The 21542-nt window shown below is 40.3% G+C and overlaps 1 protein-coding gene across 8 annotated transcripts in view; it reads right to left on the bottom strand.

Annotated features, from left to right (window-relative positions):
* The window catches only part of SGCD (sarcoglycan delta), a 667313-nt gene that overhangs the window by 137584 nt on the left and 508187 nt on the right, over positions 1 to 21542 (bottom strand). For all 8 annotated transcript variants that reach the window (XM_029584042.1, XM_029584043.1, XM_029584037.1 and 5 more), the window contains one exon: positions 16839 to 16940. In XM_029584042.1, the coding sequence (XP_029439902.1) occupies positions 16839 to 16940 (102 nt within the window). The remainder of the gene's footprint in view (positions 1 to 16838; positions 16941 to 21542) is intronic.

The raw sequence follows: 21542 nt of genomic DNA, 5'->3' as shown, positions 1-21542 counted from the left end.
TAAGTTTCATGTATAATTGATACAGAGTTAGTATTACTGTTTCTCATGCATTCTTTTGAAATACTCGCCAGCTTAGAGGCGTAATGCTTTTTTATTCTTTTAATGAGCTCCCAGATGAGCAGGGGATGGATGGGATGGCAGAAGAGCACTTTAACAAATTTCAAACCTAATAAGCTAAACATTTCAGTTTTAAGAAGACTAAAATATGTGATTAGATGCCATATAATGTTTTGAAATTCTGCCCAATGCAAGGTAAGTCGGATTTCCTTCTAAAAAGAAAGCATTAGACTAAATGCCAACAAAATGTAATTTAAATTATTTCACAGATATAGATATCCTCATGGTCAGAATAGTGATCTCTGTGTCCTGGCCATATGCCATCCTGCTTATATCCACAGTGATGCTGTGTACAGGTACAGTAAAAAAAAAAAAAAAGATCTTCATATGTCACAGAAATAGCTATTGAACATTAGTAATTGTGCTTGTAGAGCATTCTGTCATTGATATTTTAGTGGGAGGAATGAAAACATATACATGCTAATCCATTACCGTGCACTAGCCACTGTGCATGGCTTAACACAGTGGTCCCCAACCCTGTCCTGAGGGCCCACCAGCCAGTTGGGTTTTCAGCATATCCACAATGAATATGCATGAGAGAAAATTTGAATGGCATGGGGGGGCAGTGCGTGCAAATTTTCTCTCATGCATATTCATTGTGCATGCAAATTTTCTCATGCATATTCATTGTGGATATCATGAAAACCCGACTGGGCTGGTGGCCCCCAGGACAGGGTTGGGGACCACTGGCTTAACACACGATTGGACATGCGTTTTGAACTCGCGTCCATAACTCCCAATCCAATATGGGGATTAGTGCCTCCAAAACGCATGTCCAAATCACCGTGTAGCTAATTGCACTCATTCACATGGAAATTCATATAGATGAGGTTATTAGCTAATCCCTGCAATCCAATAAATTTTCCGTGCGGCCACTGGGCTCTTGCAACATGGCAAATTTTAGGCCAGCCCAGGGCTGGCGTAAAGGTATGCCACACTCAAGGGGCATAAAAAACCCCCCCAAAAAAACCATTTCCCTGATTTCTCCTAATAGTATCATTGCGATACTAATTAGGAGGCACCAAATAAAGCAGTATTTATTTAAAAAAAAAAAAAATTCTGGATGTCCAATACACATCCATGACACACGGTCCAGGCCGTGCATCTTGGGCATGTCTATGCCGGGAGCGGGAGAAAACAGATGTTCTTAGACTGAGCATCTGTTTTCCCAACCCATCGGACAGCCACCTCTCCTGTGCGCCCGATGCAGAGGCGGCACCGGGGACACACATTTTTCTCGAGCGCCTCCTTTTTTTTAGTGCGACCCCTCATTTAAATATTCGATCGCGTGCCCAGGAGAGGTGGCTGGGTGTGCGTTAGGAAAGCAGGCGCTCAACACTGAGCACCCGTTTTCTGTGCACATCTATTGAGTTGGCCTGATAGTCAAGTATATTATCATCGAGGAGAGGCATAACAACAACGGCGACAGCTGGCGTGAAAAAAAAAAAAAAGCGAGATTACAGGATTTCTTGAGATTCGTCGCTAAAGCGACTACAATGGCTTTTTGTTAATTTTTTAAAAATTCTTTTTGCTTCTTGCCTGCACATTTTGTTCCTGGCTCCTGCTTCCAAACTCGTCCTCTAATCCTGGGCAGGTTTCCCCCCCCCCAATCTCAGCTCCGCAGAGTGGAACCCAAGCAGAGCACGGCAGTCTGCTCACGTATAATGAGACAGCTAACTCAAAACTTGGCACAACCCTTGTCAGCGCCTCGTGCTGGGAACCATTTACTCGGGATCCCTCCAAGGCCCTGTACTTCAAGCGTGACATCATTTGAGGAGGTGAAACCTCGCTGGAACAGACAGGCCAGGAGTGCACTTCCTGAACAAGTCTTTTAAGTTTGCATTTCAAGAGGAAAACTGCACTGAGGCGGCCTATGGCATTCAGAATTTCATTAAATGTTGCTAACATGTCATAAGCTCCTTTTAATGGAAGGGTAATGGCTCATAACATTTGTAAGCTTTTTAATTTCATGCGATATGAGCAGCATAATCAGAACCTATTAAAGTCAATCAACTGTACCAAGTTGGGCTACCTGCCTTTGTTTTTTGTCTCCGTTTTCATGGTGGGTGCACCTTTTCAAGTTGCTCAGTGAACAAGTCCCTGCACCTTTCCATACTAACATCAGTCTGAAACACACTAGGAGATCTCCTATGGTGCTCAGCTTTTGAAATATCTGCATTTATTACAATAAATATAATAGTTATTCCCCCTATCCCACCCCCACCCAAGGGCATCCAAGGACAGCATTCCCTGGGCCTTGTAGCTGGTTTTGTGAATAGTTTACAGATTAATAATTTGAAATATCAGAAACAACTTTTAAAAAGTACATATGTACACAGAAGAATCCCGTGACTACAGACTTTTATAATGTATCATTCTCTATACTGTTATTAATGAATCCTTAGCTACTGTAGACCCCATTATAATGCATCCTCTACCAAAACAATATTTCCCAAAGTCCCTTTCCTTTAAAATGTATTCAGTGCTACAAAAGAACTAAACTCCCTTTGCCTGGAGTTATTAATGAATAGCGTAGGTGAATTTTATAGAGATGTAACCTTTGCTGGATGGGTGAGCCTGGAAGATGTAGTAGGCCAGCTTGACAAACTGAAGAGTAGTAAATCACCTGGACCAGATGGTATACACCCCAGGGTTCTGAAAGAACTAAAACATGACATTTCAGACCTATTACAATTTGTAACTTATTATTAAAATCATCCATTGTACCTGAAGATGGGAAGGTGGCCAATGTAACCCTGATATTTTAAAAGGGCTCCGGGGCAATCCAGGAAACTATAGACCAGTGAGCCTAACTTCAGTGCTGGGAAAAATTGTGGAAACTGTTATAAAGAATAAAATCACAGAACATTTAGATAGAAACGGTTCAATGGGACACAGCCAGCATGCATTTTCCCAAAGAAAGTCTTGCCTGACAAATCTCTGGGTTTTTTTTTTTTTTGAAAGATTGAATAAACATGTGGACAATGGTGAACTGGTAGATGTGGTATATTTGGATTTTCAGAAGGCGTTTGACAAAGTCTCTCATGAGAAGCTTCCAAGAAAATGTGGAAGTCATGGGATAGGAGGCAATGTCCTTTTGTGGATTACAAACTGGTTAAAAGACAGGAAATAGAGTAGGATTAAATAGTCAGTTTTCACAATGGAAAAAGGTGAACAGTGGAGTGCCTCAGGGATCTGTACTTGGACCGGTGCTTTTTAATATGTTTATAAATTATCTGGAAAGGGGAACAGTAAGTGAGGTGATCAAATTTGTGGATGACACAAAATTATGCAGAGTAGTTAAATCTCTAGCGGATTGGGATAACCTGCAGGAAGGACCTTTTGAGGCTGGAAGATTGAGCTTCCAAATGGCAGATGAAGTTTAATGTGGACAAGTGCAAGGTGTTGCATATAGGGAAAAATAATCCTTGCTGTAGTTACATAATGTTAAGTTCCATATTAGGATTTACCACCTAGAAAAGAGATTGGCATCATAGTGGATAATACTTTGAAATTGTCAGCTCAGTGTGCTATGGTGGTCAAAAAAGCAAACAGAATATTAGGAATTATTAGGAAGGAAATGGCGAATAAAACGGTGGATGTCATAATGCCTCTGTATCGCTCCATGGTGAGACTGCACCTTGAATACTGTGTGCATTTCTGGTCGCTGCATATAGTTACACTGAAGAAAGCACAGAGAAGGATGACCAAAATGATAAAGGGGATGGAACGGTTCCCCTATGAGGAAAGGCTAAAGAGTTTATGGCTTTCAGCTTGGAGAAGAAATGGATGAGGGAGGATATGATTGAGATCTACAAAATCATGAAAGGACTTGAACAGGTAAATGTAAATCTGTAATTTACTCTCTCAGACAATAAAAGGACTAGGGGGCACTCCATGAAGTTAGCAAGTAGTTTTTTTTTAATTATTATTATTTTTTTGGGGGGGGGGGGGTTTAAACAAATCAGAGAAAATTCTTTTTCACTCAATGCATAATTAAACTCTGGAATTCATTGCCAGAGGATGAGGTTATGGCTGTTAGTGTAACTGTGTTTAAAAAACGATTGGATAAGTTCCTAGAGGAGAAGTCCATAAACTACTATTACTCAATAAAGAATACTAGCTTAGGATCTATTTAATGTTTGGGTACTTGCGACTTGGATTGGCCACTGATGGAAACAGGATACTGGGCTTGATGGACCTTTGGTATGACCTAGTATGGCAAGTGTTATGTTCAGGTTCTGGTTCCAGCAGTTCTTGTAGTGGAGTAGGCCCAAGGTGGACAGAGATATTTCTCTCTGTGGCTGAACAGCTTCTCCCCATAATCATCAAGTGGTTAGCACATTTCACCTCTCTGGAAATGAATTCAGTTCAAACCTGGAATGCTGCTTCTAATTTGCCAGGTTTTATTCAACAAAGAAATTGGGGTTTCTTGACCAAGTCAAATCAACAGGCTCTACAGTAAAAAAGCTCACAGCAAGCAGCGGCACCTTACAGCACCAATAAGATCTCCTTACGGACAGAATTCATGCTCTGTCTATCCAGTGCAATTCACCCTCAACCCAGATAATCCACTTACTCATTTCTAAAGGTTGAAATAAAAGCTGAGATTTCCAGCATCACAACTTCCTTTTGCACCCATGATCCTCCCAAGGGCTCTTCAGGATAGAGACTTTGGCCTAGGAGTAGTTTATTTCCTCCCGTCCATGAGAAAAACTGCTTTGGCATGCTTCCGCATATGCAGTTATTGCAGACCTCTTTCTCACCTCTGCAAGGATGTGTTAGCAATCTCAGAACTCTAGAAATAGCTGCAGGTCTCAATCTTTTATATCCACAAGGTATCTCTGGTGACATCATCACTTCTTAAAGGCTCAATCTCTTTCCAATCCCTTCTGCACACTAAGGTATGAGATCAAGGTTTGATAGCGGTTAACGATCACGTTTGTTTTTGGACCAAGGTCGTAGATAAACTCCAAACCACGATTAAAAGCACAAACGATCAGAGCAATTCACAAGCACCTCATTCGGCAATAACAAGTGCATCATACAACAGGAGCTGTATCATTGTTGCTTCTACATCTCTCCGAATAATTAAGCCGTGGCGCTTTTTGCCCCTCCTGACACAGCCTACAACTGAAATATGGAAACGTGTCGGCAGATGCACAAATCTTTTACCTGTTTAAAAAGTTTGAGAAAAGGGGCCTTCTGATTGTTACTGTGATAAAACTTTACTTTATTCGAGTGAACCACCCAGTCTATCACCATGCCTCCTTACATCCAAAGGAAAAAGAAATGAAACAGTCTGTGCTTAAGCATTCTAAGGCACAATGCAATAGAACAAAACTGGCCACTGTGCTTTCTCAACAGTTATAATTAATGCCATAACATTAGTTAAACATACAGGCCTCAATATTCAAAGGTAAGACTTATCCAGCTAACTTACATGGGATATTCAGCAACATGGCAATGCTGCTCAATATTCTCGCATTTGGCGCCACTTAGCTGGATATTGCTACTTATCGAGCTAACTTAGACGGATAAGTAGCTCCACCCTGGTCCGCCCACTGCCCGCCCACAACCTATCCAGCTATCTACTTACCCGGAGAAGTGACTTATCTGGCTAAGTGGCAGCTGCTGAAAATAACCAGATATCCAGCAGCCAACACTTAGTCAGCTAAGTAGCGTTTGAATAGTCGGGCTCCCAATCTTTTGTGACAAATGAAAAGAAATCAAAGTATGTATATTTGAAACATCAAAACTATTAACACTCTGAAATTAGTTTTTCTATGTCAAAATCTCTTTCTATTTCTATTTCTTCAAAGCCATTTTCCATGAAGTTATTCAATCCAAGTTATCTGAAGCCTGCATCATTACTATTAAAGCAGCCCTGTCTGAATTCCTCCTAGGTGCAAGCTCTGGTATGAAAGAAGAAGTAAACAGAGCGCATGCCAAGCTTCCTGTCTTTTTTCTTCTCTAAGCTGTCCGCAGACTTGGATTTGCTAAGAAAAGCAGGCTGTCTTAGGAAGCGCTGCACATTTAATCCACATGCATCCCGGAGAGTCTGCATATTCACCCAACCCTCTCGAAACAAGCGTGGAATCTTATTTTAGAAACTCTGCAATATTCTGGTCCCCATTGAGTTCGGCAGATTAGAAATGGCAAAGCTGTTATCACCGTCTGCCAGCAGGTCCAAAGAACAAAATATACTGCTTGGCGCTACTTTCAGGCAAAGTTTGCCCTATAGTGAAAAAAAAAAAACCCCAAACAAAACAGCAAGTAGCAGACTGTGGTGCATAATAAAAAGCCACATTTATAAAGACAAGTTCTGTTTTGAGAATGGCGACACGCTTGTGTTACAGGTGGATTGCTAGATGACCCGTTGGTTTTTTTTTTTTAAATAATCTCCATAATTTATGTGCAAGTGAAGAAAATGGAAAGATACCCAACGCATCTTTCCAACTCAATACAAATCACTTTGCATTTACTCAGGCAATATGTCATGGTCCAGTTAACTTCTTAATTAAAGACAGCACGATGCTCATGTTCCCATGCAAGTGGCAGGGAGAATAATGTTTTGTGTACAATATGTTCAACTGGGAGGCGCAATATGCTCCCTTCCCCTTCCTCGAAAACTTCACGCTTCTCTCGGTTTTCTTGTGAAATAGTCTTGGACACTTTGGCACAACCGGCCTTATTAAAAGGAAGGACATTTTCCTAGCTTGTGCATATGGGAAAACAATTATTATTGAATTATTACTCAATGCTGAATGACTGGAATATGGTCCTGATCACAACGGCTTAGACACCGTCATTTTTGTAGCGTTAGCAGCTCAATGCCACTCTCATACAAGTGAAAAAATTACATAAATGTTCCATTAGCCCAGATATGAGAGAAAAATCACATCACTAGTGCCTCATGCTGAGTTTCCATTAGTCTAGTGATGGTAAAGTTTTTCCATTAGCGAGTGGCAAAAACTGAGCTTACCAAAATAAAGGCAAAATTGAACATCAAAAAAAGCAAAGTGGTCAATAATACAGAATTTTTAAATTTGAACTTACATACATTTTAAACACCTTTTACCAAGAAATCAATAAATCAATTACAATGAGGAAAAGAACATGATACACACTTAAAAATATTCAAAAATAAACCAAACACAAAAAAGCAACAAACCAGAGATAATACAAAAGGGCCCAAAAAACCAACTACACATACACCAAACTCACAACACTATAAGAAGTCTCAAATTTCCTTCTTGCCAAACAGATCGATAAAGATGAAAACGCAGAACACAAAATGTCCACCTCAGAATCAGTAGCGACTAAGAGATCCAACATAAGAACAAAAGAACATAAGGCTTGCCATACTGGGTCAGTACTGGCCCAGTATCCTGTTTCCAACAGTGGCTAAGCCAGGTCACAAGTACTTGGCAGGATCCCAAGGGGTAGACAGATTCCAAGCTGTTTGTCCCAAGAATAAGCAGTGGATTTCTGCAACTCTCCCTTAATAATTGTTAATTAACTTCTCCTCCAGGAACTTATCCAAACCTTTTTTAAACGTAACTACACTAATAGCTTTCACCACATCCTCTGGGAGTTCACTACTACTGTTAATCAGGACTATTATTCACAAAAGTCCACGGAAAAACTGTGTAAATGAGCTTACCTTGAAGTGGCATGCTGTATGAGTTTGTTAATTTTGCTTTCTAGTCTTCTTTTCTCTGTTTTCCTAAATCAACCTTCCTCCATTTTATCTTCCTTCTTCTTAACCCTGCTCTTCCTCACAGAGTCTGTTTCTCTTCATTCCCTCCCTCCCTGCAAAAACATTTTGTTCATGCTTTCTCTGTATTATAGTCCCCCATGCACTCTCTCCAACCTTTTTGTCCACTACCCTTTCCTCCGGCAGTTGGCATCTCCCACTCTTTAATAAACATTTTCTCTGTACTGCTCACTCCATAATCTTCTCTGCCTCTTCACCCGTCCCTATACAAACGCCTTAACTTCTCCCAAGTCTTTTTATTTTCACCCTTCCCCTTCACAACTTTCTCTTTTCTTCACCCTGTCTTCCTTCCCTATCTCTCCCATTTCCCATAGCTTCTCCCTTCTCCCCATCTCTTTCTAGCGTGCAGTCTCTCTCCTTTTCTATCAGAGATCACCTGGTGCTCTCTCACCTGTTTCCTCCCTCAAACCTATTTCTCTTCCCCCTCCCATGCAGCCACTCACCCACCTTCCTACTCTCAACCCCCCTTCTCTCCCTGCAAGCTCAAATTCCTCTCTCTTCCCTCATGACCTCTTCATCCTGCCATCTCCACCAGCTCTAACTGGGGGAAGATCTCTGGCTTTTTATTTTTACGTTTTTCTGTAACTCTCACACTGGCACGGACCTCTAAGCTGCACTTCTTATGGCGGGTATCTGATGGTCAGCTTGGATGAATCTTGACTTGGCAGATTCAGAGGTGCTGGTGCTCCTGCTGCTGTGTTTTTATACAGCCTCGACGACAGTGAAATGCAAGAGGGCATAATGTGGACAGTGGATGAATTCATCTATTGCACGTGTTACCTCATGTTAGGGACTCTGGGAAGTCTCCTGGGACAAGTAAGGAGGTAAAGTGCTTATCCTAGTATTTTGTCCATGGTTTATTGAGCACCTTTTGGTTAAGTGAGGAGGATGTTTTTTTTTTTCTTTCCATCTTTCCCTCCCCTTTTGAGTGAACTTTTGCATTTTGTGTTTCTGAAGACCCAAGGGCCTGGGGACAGAGTTGGGGGATCTGGAGGTGCCCTTCTGCCTAGAAAGGACATGAAAAGAGGCGTCAGCGATGAAGGTTCTCATCCATTGTCAGAGAGGAGGATTTGGGGGGAGAGTATGGTGCGAGATGTTGTTCCCCGAATGCAGGTGAGAGTCATCCAGGGAGTTAAGATTCCAGTGCCCCACTGGTACCACTGGAACAGAGGTATGAGAACTGGGACTTTCATGGCAGAAGTAAATTGGGATGCATTTTCTTCCTATTTCCATGGGAAGAACTGGGAGATTAAATTGCAAAGTGAGAAGTGAGGGGCCAGATTGCCTGAGGAACTGGCTGAGATAATTGGAGGATTTTTGTTTGAAAAGAAAAAAAAACGTTCACCAATTTATTAAATCTCATTTTCTCGTTGTTTTTATCAATTTGAACTGTAAAGGATCATCAAATCATTTTTACCACCTTACATTTTCCAGTGTGATTACTGCTGCTATTGCTGTTGAGAGATAATCTGTGCTGTTTACAGAGGACTGGCAGGGTTGTTTTGGGGTGAACAGCATAAAAGGGCCTTGGAGCTGAGCTACTGCCCCCAGGGGATCCTGGACTCTCAGAGCAGGATAGCGGCATGATTAGAACTGGTCAAATGGGGTCCAAAACTGAGATGTTAAGCCTTGGGTCTGTGATCAGGGGTTTTCCCCATCCAGGAGTCACACTACAGCCTATACAGTTAATTATTTGATGCAACTCAATGTCATTTAAAACCTTTTGCAAGAATAGTGTAATAATTATTCTATAAAATATTTTCACACTCACGATACCCGAGAGGAAATCAAAAGCTGGTTAGTAGTTTTAGGTGCTTCGGATGCATTCCTGAAAAGCTGCAAGTGTCAGCACCAATGTGCCTCACACATCAGCACAGTGTTGTTCACAGCAATGCTCAGCAAAAACAAAGGGGATGAGGCCTGTCCCCGGCTAATAGCAGTGCGGCACGAAACTTGGGCTATTCCCATTCCAGTCATTAAAAATCCTTTGACAGGATGACATGCTGCAGATCAATACTGCTCGACTCAGGCACCCACTGCCCGACACTGCAATGAGTATCAAACAGAGGGGAGGGCGGCCGAGGAATAGAGTCTTCATTCAGCACACGGGAAATCATTTATTTCACTGCCAGTTAAATCAAGCCGAGCAGGGAACATTCTTAGCCAGTCTCCTGGTCTCCGACAACTCCGACTTCAGCAAGGCCCATTAGGATTAAATGCGGCAAAAAATTTTCACATCAAAAGCAGCAAAACCTAGCATTGTCGCCCTGGCAAATTGAAAATGTTCCTTCCCCCCCCCCCCCCCCCAACATCCACAGACATATGTAGGCATTATGTTTCAATATAATTCACCATCAGTTATGTGAGAATTCCAGTGGTGTGACTGCGCTACAGGAAAAAAAAAATACTTTAAGTGACCAGAGATGCTGAAAAGTAATGGAGAAAAGATGGGGTTGTCTTTGCTGCGAAGTGTCTGGGAAATGAACGTTGGTTGGTGTAATACTGAGCAACTGGTGTTTTCTGTTTCTTCAGTTGTGTTAACCCGTCTGTGTGTTAAGGGGTATGGTGGGGTATCCCCCCTTAAGGGAGACGAGGATGTGGTTGGTTGGGGAATAGTCTGGGAAGGAATACATTCTGGGTCAGTTCAGCCGGAATGATCCTTTTATGAGTGTGGGGTGGAGGAAAAGAGAGAGCAGCAAGGCTGGCTTGCTTGGGGGGGGGGGGGGGGTCTGACGCATGAAACTGACTTGGTGGGGAGTGGGGTTGACTGGATGAGATGGAGTCAGGGGAAAGAGAGGGAATCAGGGATATTTGGTGCTGGGCTGGTGGAAGCAAAGTACCACAAAGTGGAGGGAGGGCCACGGAAATTGTTATGTTGGGGGTCACAAAGCCATTGTTGTTGCTGTGCGGGGTGGGGGTGAGTGTTATGTAAGACCCACCATTCTCCCTAAGAACAAGGGCGGGACCTCGGCAGCTCCAACATAATGCCACCCATTCCCCACAAGAATGCCAGTGAGGGTTGGCATAAGTGTAGGAGGAAACATTTTTGTTTCTAGCTTTCCAGATTTGTACTGAATGCTTCTTGGGAAGTTTTTGCCTGCACATTTGTACTTTGTGGTCAGATGTTCTGTATTTGGTGAAGGTCTTTTGGTGCTCTGTAAGTCTGACCAAGCTGAGCTGTTTTACTAGAATGTAGGGGCTTGTAGCAGTCTTGTTCATTGTATTTTCCCAACAGGAGGTGCACTGGTGTTGTAAGGCCTGGTGCAATATTTGCGGAGCTGCCTTTTCCTAGGTAGGGCTGTTGCTGTAGTAGTCCTATGAGTTTGTGTTGCTATGGTATGGCAGTTTTGATACATCTGTCCTGAGCATTTTTTGCAGGATTTTCTTTTTTACAATGTGCTTAGTTGTGGAGGAAGTTTGTGTAATTGTTACCTAGATATCACTAGAACTTATTTTTTTTGTAAGGTGAGAGGTGCACAGGGGAAATATTTTGCTTTGCCCCCTTGTTGGAGGTATGTAATACATACAGCCAATATATCGAGGTGAGCATGGAAGTTTTTTATTCAGGCAAGCAGTGCCGAAACAGTTAGAACTGTATCTATCTTTATACTTTCTTGGTACCTGATAATCTTTTCTCTTCATACATAGTACAAATTAGTTATTTAGTAGTGACATTTCTATTAATAATGCTGTTTTTGTCATTTTCTCCTTCACCACTATGTATGGTTTTCTAGCATCAAGCTTTTTATTGGCTGGTCTGGGATGTATGGAAGGAAAAAAAAATACATTAACTGTAAATTTAAAGTAAGAAACTAGCAGTGGGAGTTGGAGGCGGAAAAGGCATTAAGCTGTCCCTATGCACATTATTATCTCTAGGGAGAAACCATCAATGAAAACCAGAGCGAGTCGGAAATTAAACCCTAGCAACTGGCTCATTTTTCCTGCAAAAAAGGCAGGCAATTAATTGAAAGAGCTAAACCCATCTTTTTCTGGCTGTAGGAAACAGGCCCAGTAGCAATATGGGGGGTTAGGACAAAGCAGCACGGGAGACTCAGCCATAAAAGTGGTGCTGCAAAAGAAGGCTGAATGATGATATCATTAACCTTGACAGATCCGTGCCTTCTTTACCAAGCACCAAGACTGAGAACCATAAGCCGCTCATTATCCTCGGACAACAGTTCGAGTTTTGCCGTCAAGATGAACTCCTGAAGTATTTCCTAATTGTGATAAACTATGTTGTAAAGCGATGTAGGAACCAATTGGCAGGACATGGCTGTCACCTCAGGAGCCTGAAGTGGGATAAACTGTACCTTTGGTATCGAGGTTTAGATCCTAGCTGGAGTTTGCTAGGCAACTGTAATGTGAATTATTTGCTCTTGATTTGTGTGTCAGCTTTAAGATTCCCAGAGGACGGAAGACAGACCTGAAGTTGCCAAAAGTCCGGCACTTATACTCCTATATTCGGTTTACCCAGTAAACATCCAGCTATTGTTACTGAAAATTTTAGGAGGGGTTAGATAGTTAACTTCTTCGTTGCTTGGTTTACATTCACTGGAATTGAGTTCAGAAAATTGTAACCCACTTGTACTGAAGTGGAAAAGAAGCTTGTGTTATAAGCCTCTTAACAATGCATGTTACTCTTGGGTTGTGTGACCGATTGATTTTATAGCTTTTTCCGAACAACAGATTAAAATGTAAACAAGGAACTAAGCTTTATTTAATAATTTCCAGGTGATTTTTCTCAAACAGGCCTTCTAAAGCTGGTAATAAATAATGCCCCTCTAAAGGGTTGGATATAACTTATATCATGGCACATTGTTCTCCTTTATGCTGGAAACACAGACTGGGTACTAGTCTATGAATCAGGCCCAGATTGTAAATCAGAAAGCATCCATAAATCATATACCTAGAAAAACCTGTGAGCTTCAGAATTATATTTAAGGAACCTAAATACTAGATTTTTTTTTTTAATAGCTCCAGGGATAATTCTCTGTTACTTAATTATTCTGGTGATGCACAGTTCTAGACGTGTGAAGGTCAATAATGCTTTCAAGATTCTAGTTTGTTTGTAAAATGAAAAACAAAAAAAAAGGTTTTAATTTTAAAAGGAGAGCTGATTTTTAAAGAAGAGAAACTCTAGCGTCAAGGAATCAACTTGACTGAAAAAAAAAAATTTAAAAAAAGAGGAGCCGCCATATCAGGAACCCTGTAACAAGTTGATTCGCACATTGGGAGGATAACTGTCAAGCAACTCCACGCGGCTCCATACATGTGCGAATGTGACTGTGTGGCAATATACTGCAGGTTTTCTATAACCTGTGCGTATGCACAGATTATTAACATGGCTTCTGTTTACTTATCCCGACATAACCACGAATGCATGCAATGCTTTGAAAATGCGTATTTCAATGCACTGAAAGTGCACACTTTTCCTACCTATTTCATAAAAATATGGGAGTATGTTTTACATGCGAGAAATGCAACTTGCTTATGTAATTTATGTGCGCAAGTCGGTATATTTTAAAATATGCATGCGTGATTGAAATTACCAGTTTGCCAATTCCTCTACCAGTTCACCCAGTCTAAGCCATCGAGGTCTTCCCGGTTCTTCAGCCCGAACTCCCCTCATTTCATCCAGAACTCCCCCCAATCAATACTTGACCAGTCTGATATCAATTGCGCGAGATAATTAGTAGGTGTAAAACTGTACAAATAAATCTCTTACAAGACAATGGACATGCTACCCCTTAGCACCACCTGAGAACGCTCCTAGACCACCCCTTTTTTGCTCAGGTAAATGTGCACGTGAAAGCAAAAATATGCACATATGTTTCATGTTTATAAAATAGCTTATACATGAGAACAAGCTATTTACGTGCGTATAGGCTAATTTTATGCACATAACTCCTTTGAACATTCGTCCCCTAATTTTTCACTATGGGGTTAGTGGAAAGTGGAGGGAAGATGCACTGGCACAAATCTTTGACACACTGGAGAATAACTTGACTACTAAAAGAACTTGCACATTAATATTACAATCAACCATGAGTTATGTCACTAGAATCGCTAGCACCACCCTATGCAGAGACTCCTACATTGTTACGATGTTTGTTTTGGGTTTTTTTTTCTTAATTTTCACTTTTCAGCGAATTAAAAAAATGTGCCACCATCCCCTCTTCAGATTCAGATGAAGCAAACACAGAGCTTTATAATTTCTCCAACATTTACAGTATCACTGGTTGCTTTTCTATACTTCCATTAAGTTCCCAGAGGGGAAAATATATATATATATAGATAATTTTTTCCCATTCAGTTTCCAAACAACTGTCATCATACAAAAGCAACTGTCATCATACAAAGCAGAGGCTTTTGACTTCACTAGTGCAAAAAGCTTCAATAGGATAATCACAGGTGGTATTGAGCATGGTATTGATTACTCTACAAATTCCAATGCCCACAATACAATGGACATGTGGAGCTGATGCGCTGGTAATGCAGAATAATTATTTGTTTCCTATCATCTTCAAAGCAACCAGTTTACCTCCAACCCTAATGATGTCCAAGGGGAGAGCAATTTGGGTGAAAAAATAATCTTAACTACTTTACTTCTCATTGCTGCAAGACTATAACGCAAAGATGTTACCCTGAACACTATTTTGAACAGCAAAGGAAAAGCTCTTAGTGTTTGCAGCAAGGACGTGGGGATTAACATATAATCTGTGAATGACATATGGCAAGTCACTTAATTTTCTTGTGCTTTACAGAACCAAATGATTAGATATAGTAATAACTAATATTCTCTCCTACATATGGAGCAAGTTTATGCTTGTACAGAGCAATCTTCATTGAACTTTCTCCAAAATGCATCTGAAACGGATTTCAATGTTTGAAAATATTTTTCAGTTTTAAATCAACTTCTATGCTAATGAAGAAAGATAAATGAAGCCTGTACTGTAAATCGTGTTGGGATCCAGTTCTGTATGGTTTCCATAACAAAAAAAAAAAAAGTACCCATGCAGGACAGATCCAGAGGCTCAGCCAAGCGCATACCCAAAAGATACATGCAAAATATAAAATGAAGTATCTACAGAACAGCAGCCAAGGGCTACATAGTATAGAAAGTCTTGACATAAGCTACAGGAAGAGAAAAGGTTTAGGGAGCAGCCTGTCATTTTAAACCCTCAACATATCTAATATATATATATTAAAAAAAACAAAAAAACAACCCCCAACTATCTGTCTTGACTGAATTCCAGGGGGTTTAAACAGAGAAACATAGAACATGACAGCGTTAAAGATCACATGGTTCATCCAGTATGAGCACATTCTTTTAACATCCAGCCTGTATTTATAAAGTTTGAGTGCATACTCAGTCAGTACAGATTTTGGGGAAGCACTGATGTTTGTGTGTGTGGTTTTTATATTTTTACATTTGTTTTGCCTTGAAACAACCTGTTCACGAGCTGAAACACAATCATTTTGGGACTTTTTTGATAGGGTTTTGTTTTTTTTTTTTACTATTTTTCCCCCACTAAAATTGCTGGTCAGAGGTTAAATTGTTGAGTTACAAGCTTGCATCTAAACTTAACAAAGGAACATGCTAGCAGTCAGACGAGAACCTCTCGGCAGACCACTGTGCCCAGCAGGCTTCTGGTTACAAATATTCAGCTCCTACCTTGTCCTTATCATCTTTGGTTTCCACTCTTAGCATGCTTGCACTCTGTCACGGTTTTCTCTACTAACATCTCTTATGGTAGGCTATTTCAGATAACTACATGCTTAGTAAAACAGTATTTTGTCACATTTTCTCCAAGCCTCCTTTCCTTTCAACTTCACATCATGACTTTGCCCTGGAGGTTCTTTCTGATGGAAAATACTAACTTCTACTTTATTGAGGCCTGATAAATGTTTCTATCATTTCCCCGTTTCCCTTTCTATTTCTGTTGAGATATATGAAGGCTCCATCACTGTGGGGTGCATTTTATAATACTATAAAAGGATGACTACATCCAGGTAGTCATCCTTGGAAGCCAAATTAGCAATATGAAGGTAGATATTAAAAAAAAATAAAAATCCATCTAAGTGATTTAGTCAGAATAGTCTTATCCAGCTAACTCACAAGAGATATTCAGTGGCATGGCTATGCCACGGACTATACCCGATCAAGTTGCTAGTTAGCTGGATAATTCTTATGCAGCTAACGTTAGACTTGCTATTGAGCGGGTCTAACTTACCCGGTTAACTTAAAGCTTCTCTCTAACATCTCTTAACTTAACCAGATAAGTTTGAATATTGGCACTTATCTGGCTATCTGAATAAGTAACTCCTCCCTGTTCCATCCACATCCCGCCCACTACCTATCTGGCTTAAGTACTTATCCGGCTAAGTGGCGGCCATTGAACGGGAGTGGATATTCTGCTGCCGCCACTTCGCTGAATAAGTCCCTACTTATCTGGTTAAGTAATGCTGAACATCGGCCTCATGATTTCTAGGTATATGCACGCTTTCATCCTTTACCCATCACAGAAGGATTTCATCACAGACAAAGTTTGGATGTTAGATTTGTTCAGCAGCAGACTGTTTGTGACCCAGCACCCACAACATTTAAACCTGGATCATTTTTGGACACGACTCATTTATTGACTCCATCCGTGAATCTCAAGGGTTTTGTATTACACCTCTTTCACGTCTAAGAGTTGTTTTCGGAACAGACAGATGGAAAGATACAGCTTTTATGATATAAGGCTCAGTAGACTGGACGGGGCAATTGGTTTTTATTTGCTGTCATCTACTATGTTACTATGTTGATGGCAGCTTGGCAGATAAACTGTGGCCACTGCAAAGCGATTAACATTTGCAATAGGTTTTGATGAAACATCTTCAAGTCTGCGTCACAAGTTGCAGAAATACATCATCATTCCCTCCCTTTTCAAGAACTTACCGGTCTGGACCGGATTTCTTTGGCATAGAGAGGTTTCAAAAATTCAGAATCTCCTTCTAACCTTAGCCCCTTCTCGGTGATTCTTAGGTTTCCCATTCCATCCTGAAAAGAGAGAGAGAGAGAGACAATAAAAAAAAACTATTGGTCATGATGTCCAAATAACCCAGGGCTGACAAAAATTGGAACATATTTTTGCCGTATGCCTTGGCTTTGTTTTTGCAGAAAAGAAGAAATAAAATCACCGGCAGGCAATATACAACACAATTACTTGTTCTTTTATCCTTTTAGTTGAGTTTCTCTGAGAGAATTCCATTGCAAGCAATCTGTAGTGCCCTCCAGTAACCCATTCACACAGGTGACAGATTTTTTTTTTTTTTTAAAGTCATCAAAGTCTGCTCAGAAAGGAAGAGAAAAGGTGCAGAGAAAGGGAAAAAAATCAGAGGCAGAAAGATAAAGACGAAAGGAAGAGAAAAGGAGAATATGAGTAAGAGAGAGTAGAACTAACCAAGAGAGATAGAAAGGAGGAGGAAGAAATAAGAAGATCTAGGGGGGAAAAAACCTAAGGAAAAAGAATGAACTGAGGAGAGAGTACATTGGAGCTTTCCTTCAGTGTTTGGTATCATCTGTGCGACCATAACCAGGATACATAAATAGAAAGCTTGCATTTTAGACTAATTGTCATCTGCAGATAAAGCGGTATACACAGAAAGGTAAAACACAAAACAATTTGTAATTACCAAACCAAAATGTTCACTAGATTACTGCAAGCCAGCTTCCAGGCCCAACCAGTCAGAATAAAGGATCACTGTTCCAGTGCTATGTTGCCCACTTGCTATTCTCATAACTCCCAAATTTTAATCTTGCTTTTGATCTAAATGGTAGCTCTGAGACTTATATCTCCCTGATCAAATAACATTCCAAAACTAAATACAATCCTACTATATTAAAATACTGGTCAAGCAAATGTGCCCTCTCTTCTCTTCCATTCATTTCATATGTGTTCACTGCAGATATCACTCCTCCTCTTCTTTCCTGTCCTGGCAAGGTAATGCTCTCCCATTTTTCTTCTACAGCTTAGATGCAAAATAAAAATCTCTTTTGATAGATGCTGCAAAACACTGGCCACACAGGCCTCCAAGCACACAAAAAAAATCGAAATAGCCTGTTTCCTTTAGACCTCACTTAGCGGCATGCATTTATGGGACATAATGAAATGTCTGACAAACCATAGCAGTTAATCAAATATGCCAACATTGCGTACCCGTTTCCCCATATAGATTTTTATGCAGGAGGACAGGCGGGTGCAATCATTTGTACATTCCGCATGGAGGATGCCCTGGCTTAAAATATGTTTCACCTCTAGCTGTGCAGCAAAAAAGTAGGATCCTTTATGAATTCAGCGCGCTTCAGGTTTGTTTAAGCATTAGGAGAGTAATTACCTGCAAAGTGATGGAATAAATTGAAAGGACAATTTGAAAGCAAATTTATGGTAAGAGGGCAGAAGAGCAAAATGCTATTTCAAACGTTCAGAATTGACTCAGTCATTAGTCATTACAGGTAGCTTTCCCCAAACAGGCGTACTTCTCAGACTTTCACCCTTTTTCCTTCTGTATCAAGAAAACTGCCTGAAGCCACTCTGCAACATCCTCATGACAACAGAGGTAATCACCACCACTTCTGAGATTGCCCGTTGGGACATGAGGCAGGTGCGACATGGAGATCCTGCCACTAGGGTAATAGATTGCTCAGTTGCTCTGATAACAGGAGGAGGAGGTGTGGATTACTTAGAAGGCCTAACTCAACTCCATACACAAGTTAGGAAGTCAAGAGCTGATACGGTGAAACTGGGTCACTCTACCAGACTTGAGACTTTCAATTGTGGTGACAAGCAGACCTTGCAACCAGTCGTAAGGGATGGGCGGGGCAGGCGACCTATTGGAGTAAGCCAATGCTTCATGCTTCAGCAGCAGGCACACTCCTTAACTTAGGAGATTCCTGCAAGCTAGACATGTATTTGGTGGGTGAGCCATTTCCCATGGCTAGCCATATTCTCCCCTGCCTGCCCAGGGCATTGGTTGGCCCAGGGATGGGCCTGCCTTTTGATCTGCCTATTACTTCAAAATAGGCTCAGCATGGTGCAGGATCTTGGTGAGGCCATCTTAAATTGTTCATCAGTGGAAAGAAGCATGATTTTGGTGGATAGACACAAGAGAAGCTACTTGTCTTTAGCCCTAGAAATCAGTAGATCTAAGAACTTCAGGATAAGCCAGATTGGCATGGGACAATTTCAAAGTTACTGAAGTCATATTTTGTGGCACATCACCATATTGTACATGGTAGTGCAAAAGGTTGCTTTGAAAATTGGTGTAATTTTTGCATGCAGCTGCTTCTTAAGTTGACTCACTGTTAACAAAATTACCCTCCCTAATTCACTATTGCCCTCATTCTATATTGAAAAGAAATGCATTGTCACATTTTAAGCTGAAACATTAATACCTGATCGAGGGGGGCGAAACTAGTTTCCGCAGAAGAAGACTTGTGATTTTGCACTGTTCTAAACCATTTTCTGTTTTGCTCCATTTTTATTGTAAAGTTTTTTTTTAAATGTAAACATTTGAAAGAAGAGATTCTGTGACAGAAAGCAGATTCCACAAGAGTTTCAGCAAATGAAAATAACAAAAAAATCAATGCAAGTGATTGTGGCATTTGACAAAGGAGCACATCACTTTACAACTGTCAACAGTCTTAGGAGGGGTTTACAGGAACACCACTTCTGAACTAAAACACAATTAACTCAAAGTGGTAGTAAGAAAACAAAACTCAGTTTAAGGTTATTTCTTAGCCCTCTTTGATTCATCTGCGAGTACTGTGAGATCGCCTTTTTTTTTTTTTTTAATAATCATCATAATCCTATTTTTTTTTTCAGACAAATTTTGTAGGGGCAGACATAAAGCACACAGATGTAATGTTAGCTATTAACAACTGACATACATTTATTTAGTTTTATTTTTAAATGTTCATATTCCGCCTATATTGCGATTTTCTTGCTAAACGGATTACAACTTTAACATAAAATGCATTAACAACAAGTAAATACAAGTGCAATGAACAAAAATAAAAATTACAATAAAACAAGCAGTTGTAAATTTAAACATACTTCACAGTAATAACAAAACACCACAAGGACCGTCTTGCACATTACTTGCTTTGTAAATGTTTAAATGCTTGGGTAGCCATGACTTTAAACCTTCAAATGGCAAAAAAGTAATTTTACAACTGCTGACCGACAAGAGGTCTTAACTTAAAGGGGAAAAGTTTAACAACCAATTACAAAATGAGTGTTCCTGTAAATAGCCATTTAATGGCTCCTTAGAGTAAGTACTTGATTTACTTATTTTTAAACAAAGCTTTGTGTCCACTCACTAAAAATTATTGAGAAGAAAGATAAAGCATTCATTTAGACTTGAAGAAATTTCCCTTAAGAAAAGGCGCTCCCGGTGATGAAACATGCCATTTTATTAATGCAGCCATGTACCAGGTTCTGAGGTTTGTTATTTGGATTTGTTATGCGTCTTTTTGAGTAAGAAATTCATCAGAGGCTTATTAGAATGGCAGCGCAAAAAAATCATAAATCGGTAGCAGCTTAACAATTCCAGTCTGAGGGAGATGCACAATAAGGATTAAAACTGAACTAAATCAACAGTAAATGGCTAAACACGGCGAACCCTCAGCAAAAACAACAGGCTGTAGCGGCTGTTCATGGCACCCAAAATGGTGTCAGCAGCTTATTGATGTTAATTTTATCGTATTCATTTTCACTTCTCGATCCCAGCTCTATTTCAGATAAAAGCAATGTTTATTTTTTTAAATTAAAAAAACTGGTGCTTGCATTAAAAAACAAACAAACCCCATACTTTGCAATGATCAATTCAGGATACATCTCTATATATTTATATAAGAGATTTTTCTCCCTCTATATATATTTTCCCTGTCTATATTGCTGCGTAGAGTTACACTGAAGAACAGAGCTGATCCAGCAGCTTTAAGATGATAGCCATATACGAAGTAGAAAAATGTTTTTTTGATTGCACAGAATTGGTTCCAGATGCTGTGTGGTTTTTCACCTTCCCCTGATTACCACAGAGAGCGATCTGTTAGGCAATTAGAAGGCGGCTGGATTCAATGGGCATCTGATCTTCTTTTCAACCTCATCAGCTGTGTAACTATGCAACACAGAGGCCTTATTCAATAAAGCTTTTTTTTTTCTTTTTTTACACTCCTGTCTCCTTCATAGGCACAGAATGTGGAAAAGTCTTTTTCGAAAAAGGCCCAGTGAGTCTAAGACCTGACCGTTTCAAGCTACAGTTATTACTGGGACTCTGAATGGTCTTCCCCTTTGAGAATGGCTGTGATGAGCTACACTAGAGATGGGGTGAGATTTGGGAAAAGATAAGGTATTACATCTCATAATTCACTGATTACCAAAACCCAAAAACTTATAGCAAGCACCTTGCTTAAACATGTATTTTTCAAAATGTGCTGACGCACTGATGAAACTGAGGCAGTACATTCTGTATCTCGTAAATCAGAATAGGAGTAGCTACTTTGAAAACTGAAATTTTTGCTATATTTACAATAATTTATACTCTACTTATCACGAGATCCTGTTCTAAGCGGATTCCAAAAAGAAAGAATATCTGAAAA

The sequence above is a fragment of the Rhinatrema bivittatum genome, chromosome 18 (assembly GCF_901001135.1).
Source record: "Rhinatrema bivittatum chromosome 18, aRhiBiv1.1, whole genome shotgun sequence".
In the NCBI taxonomy this organism is placed as follows: domain Eukaryota; kingdom Metazoa; phylum Chordata; class Amphibia; order Gymnophiona; family Rhinatrematidae; genus Rhinatrema; species Rhinatrema bivittatum.
Note: the sequence above shows the minus strand (reverse complement) of the source record. Positions and strands in the feature narration are given on the sequence as shown.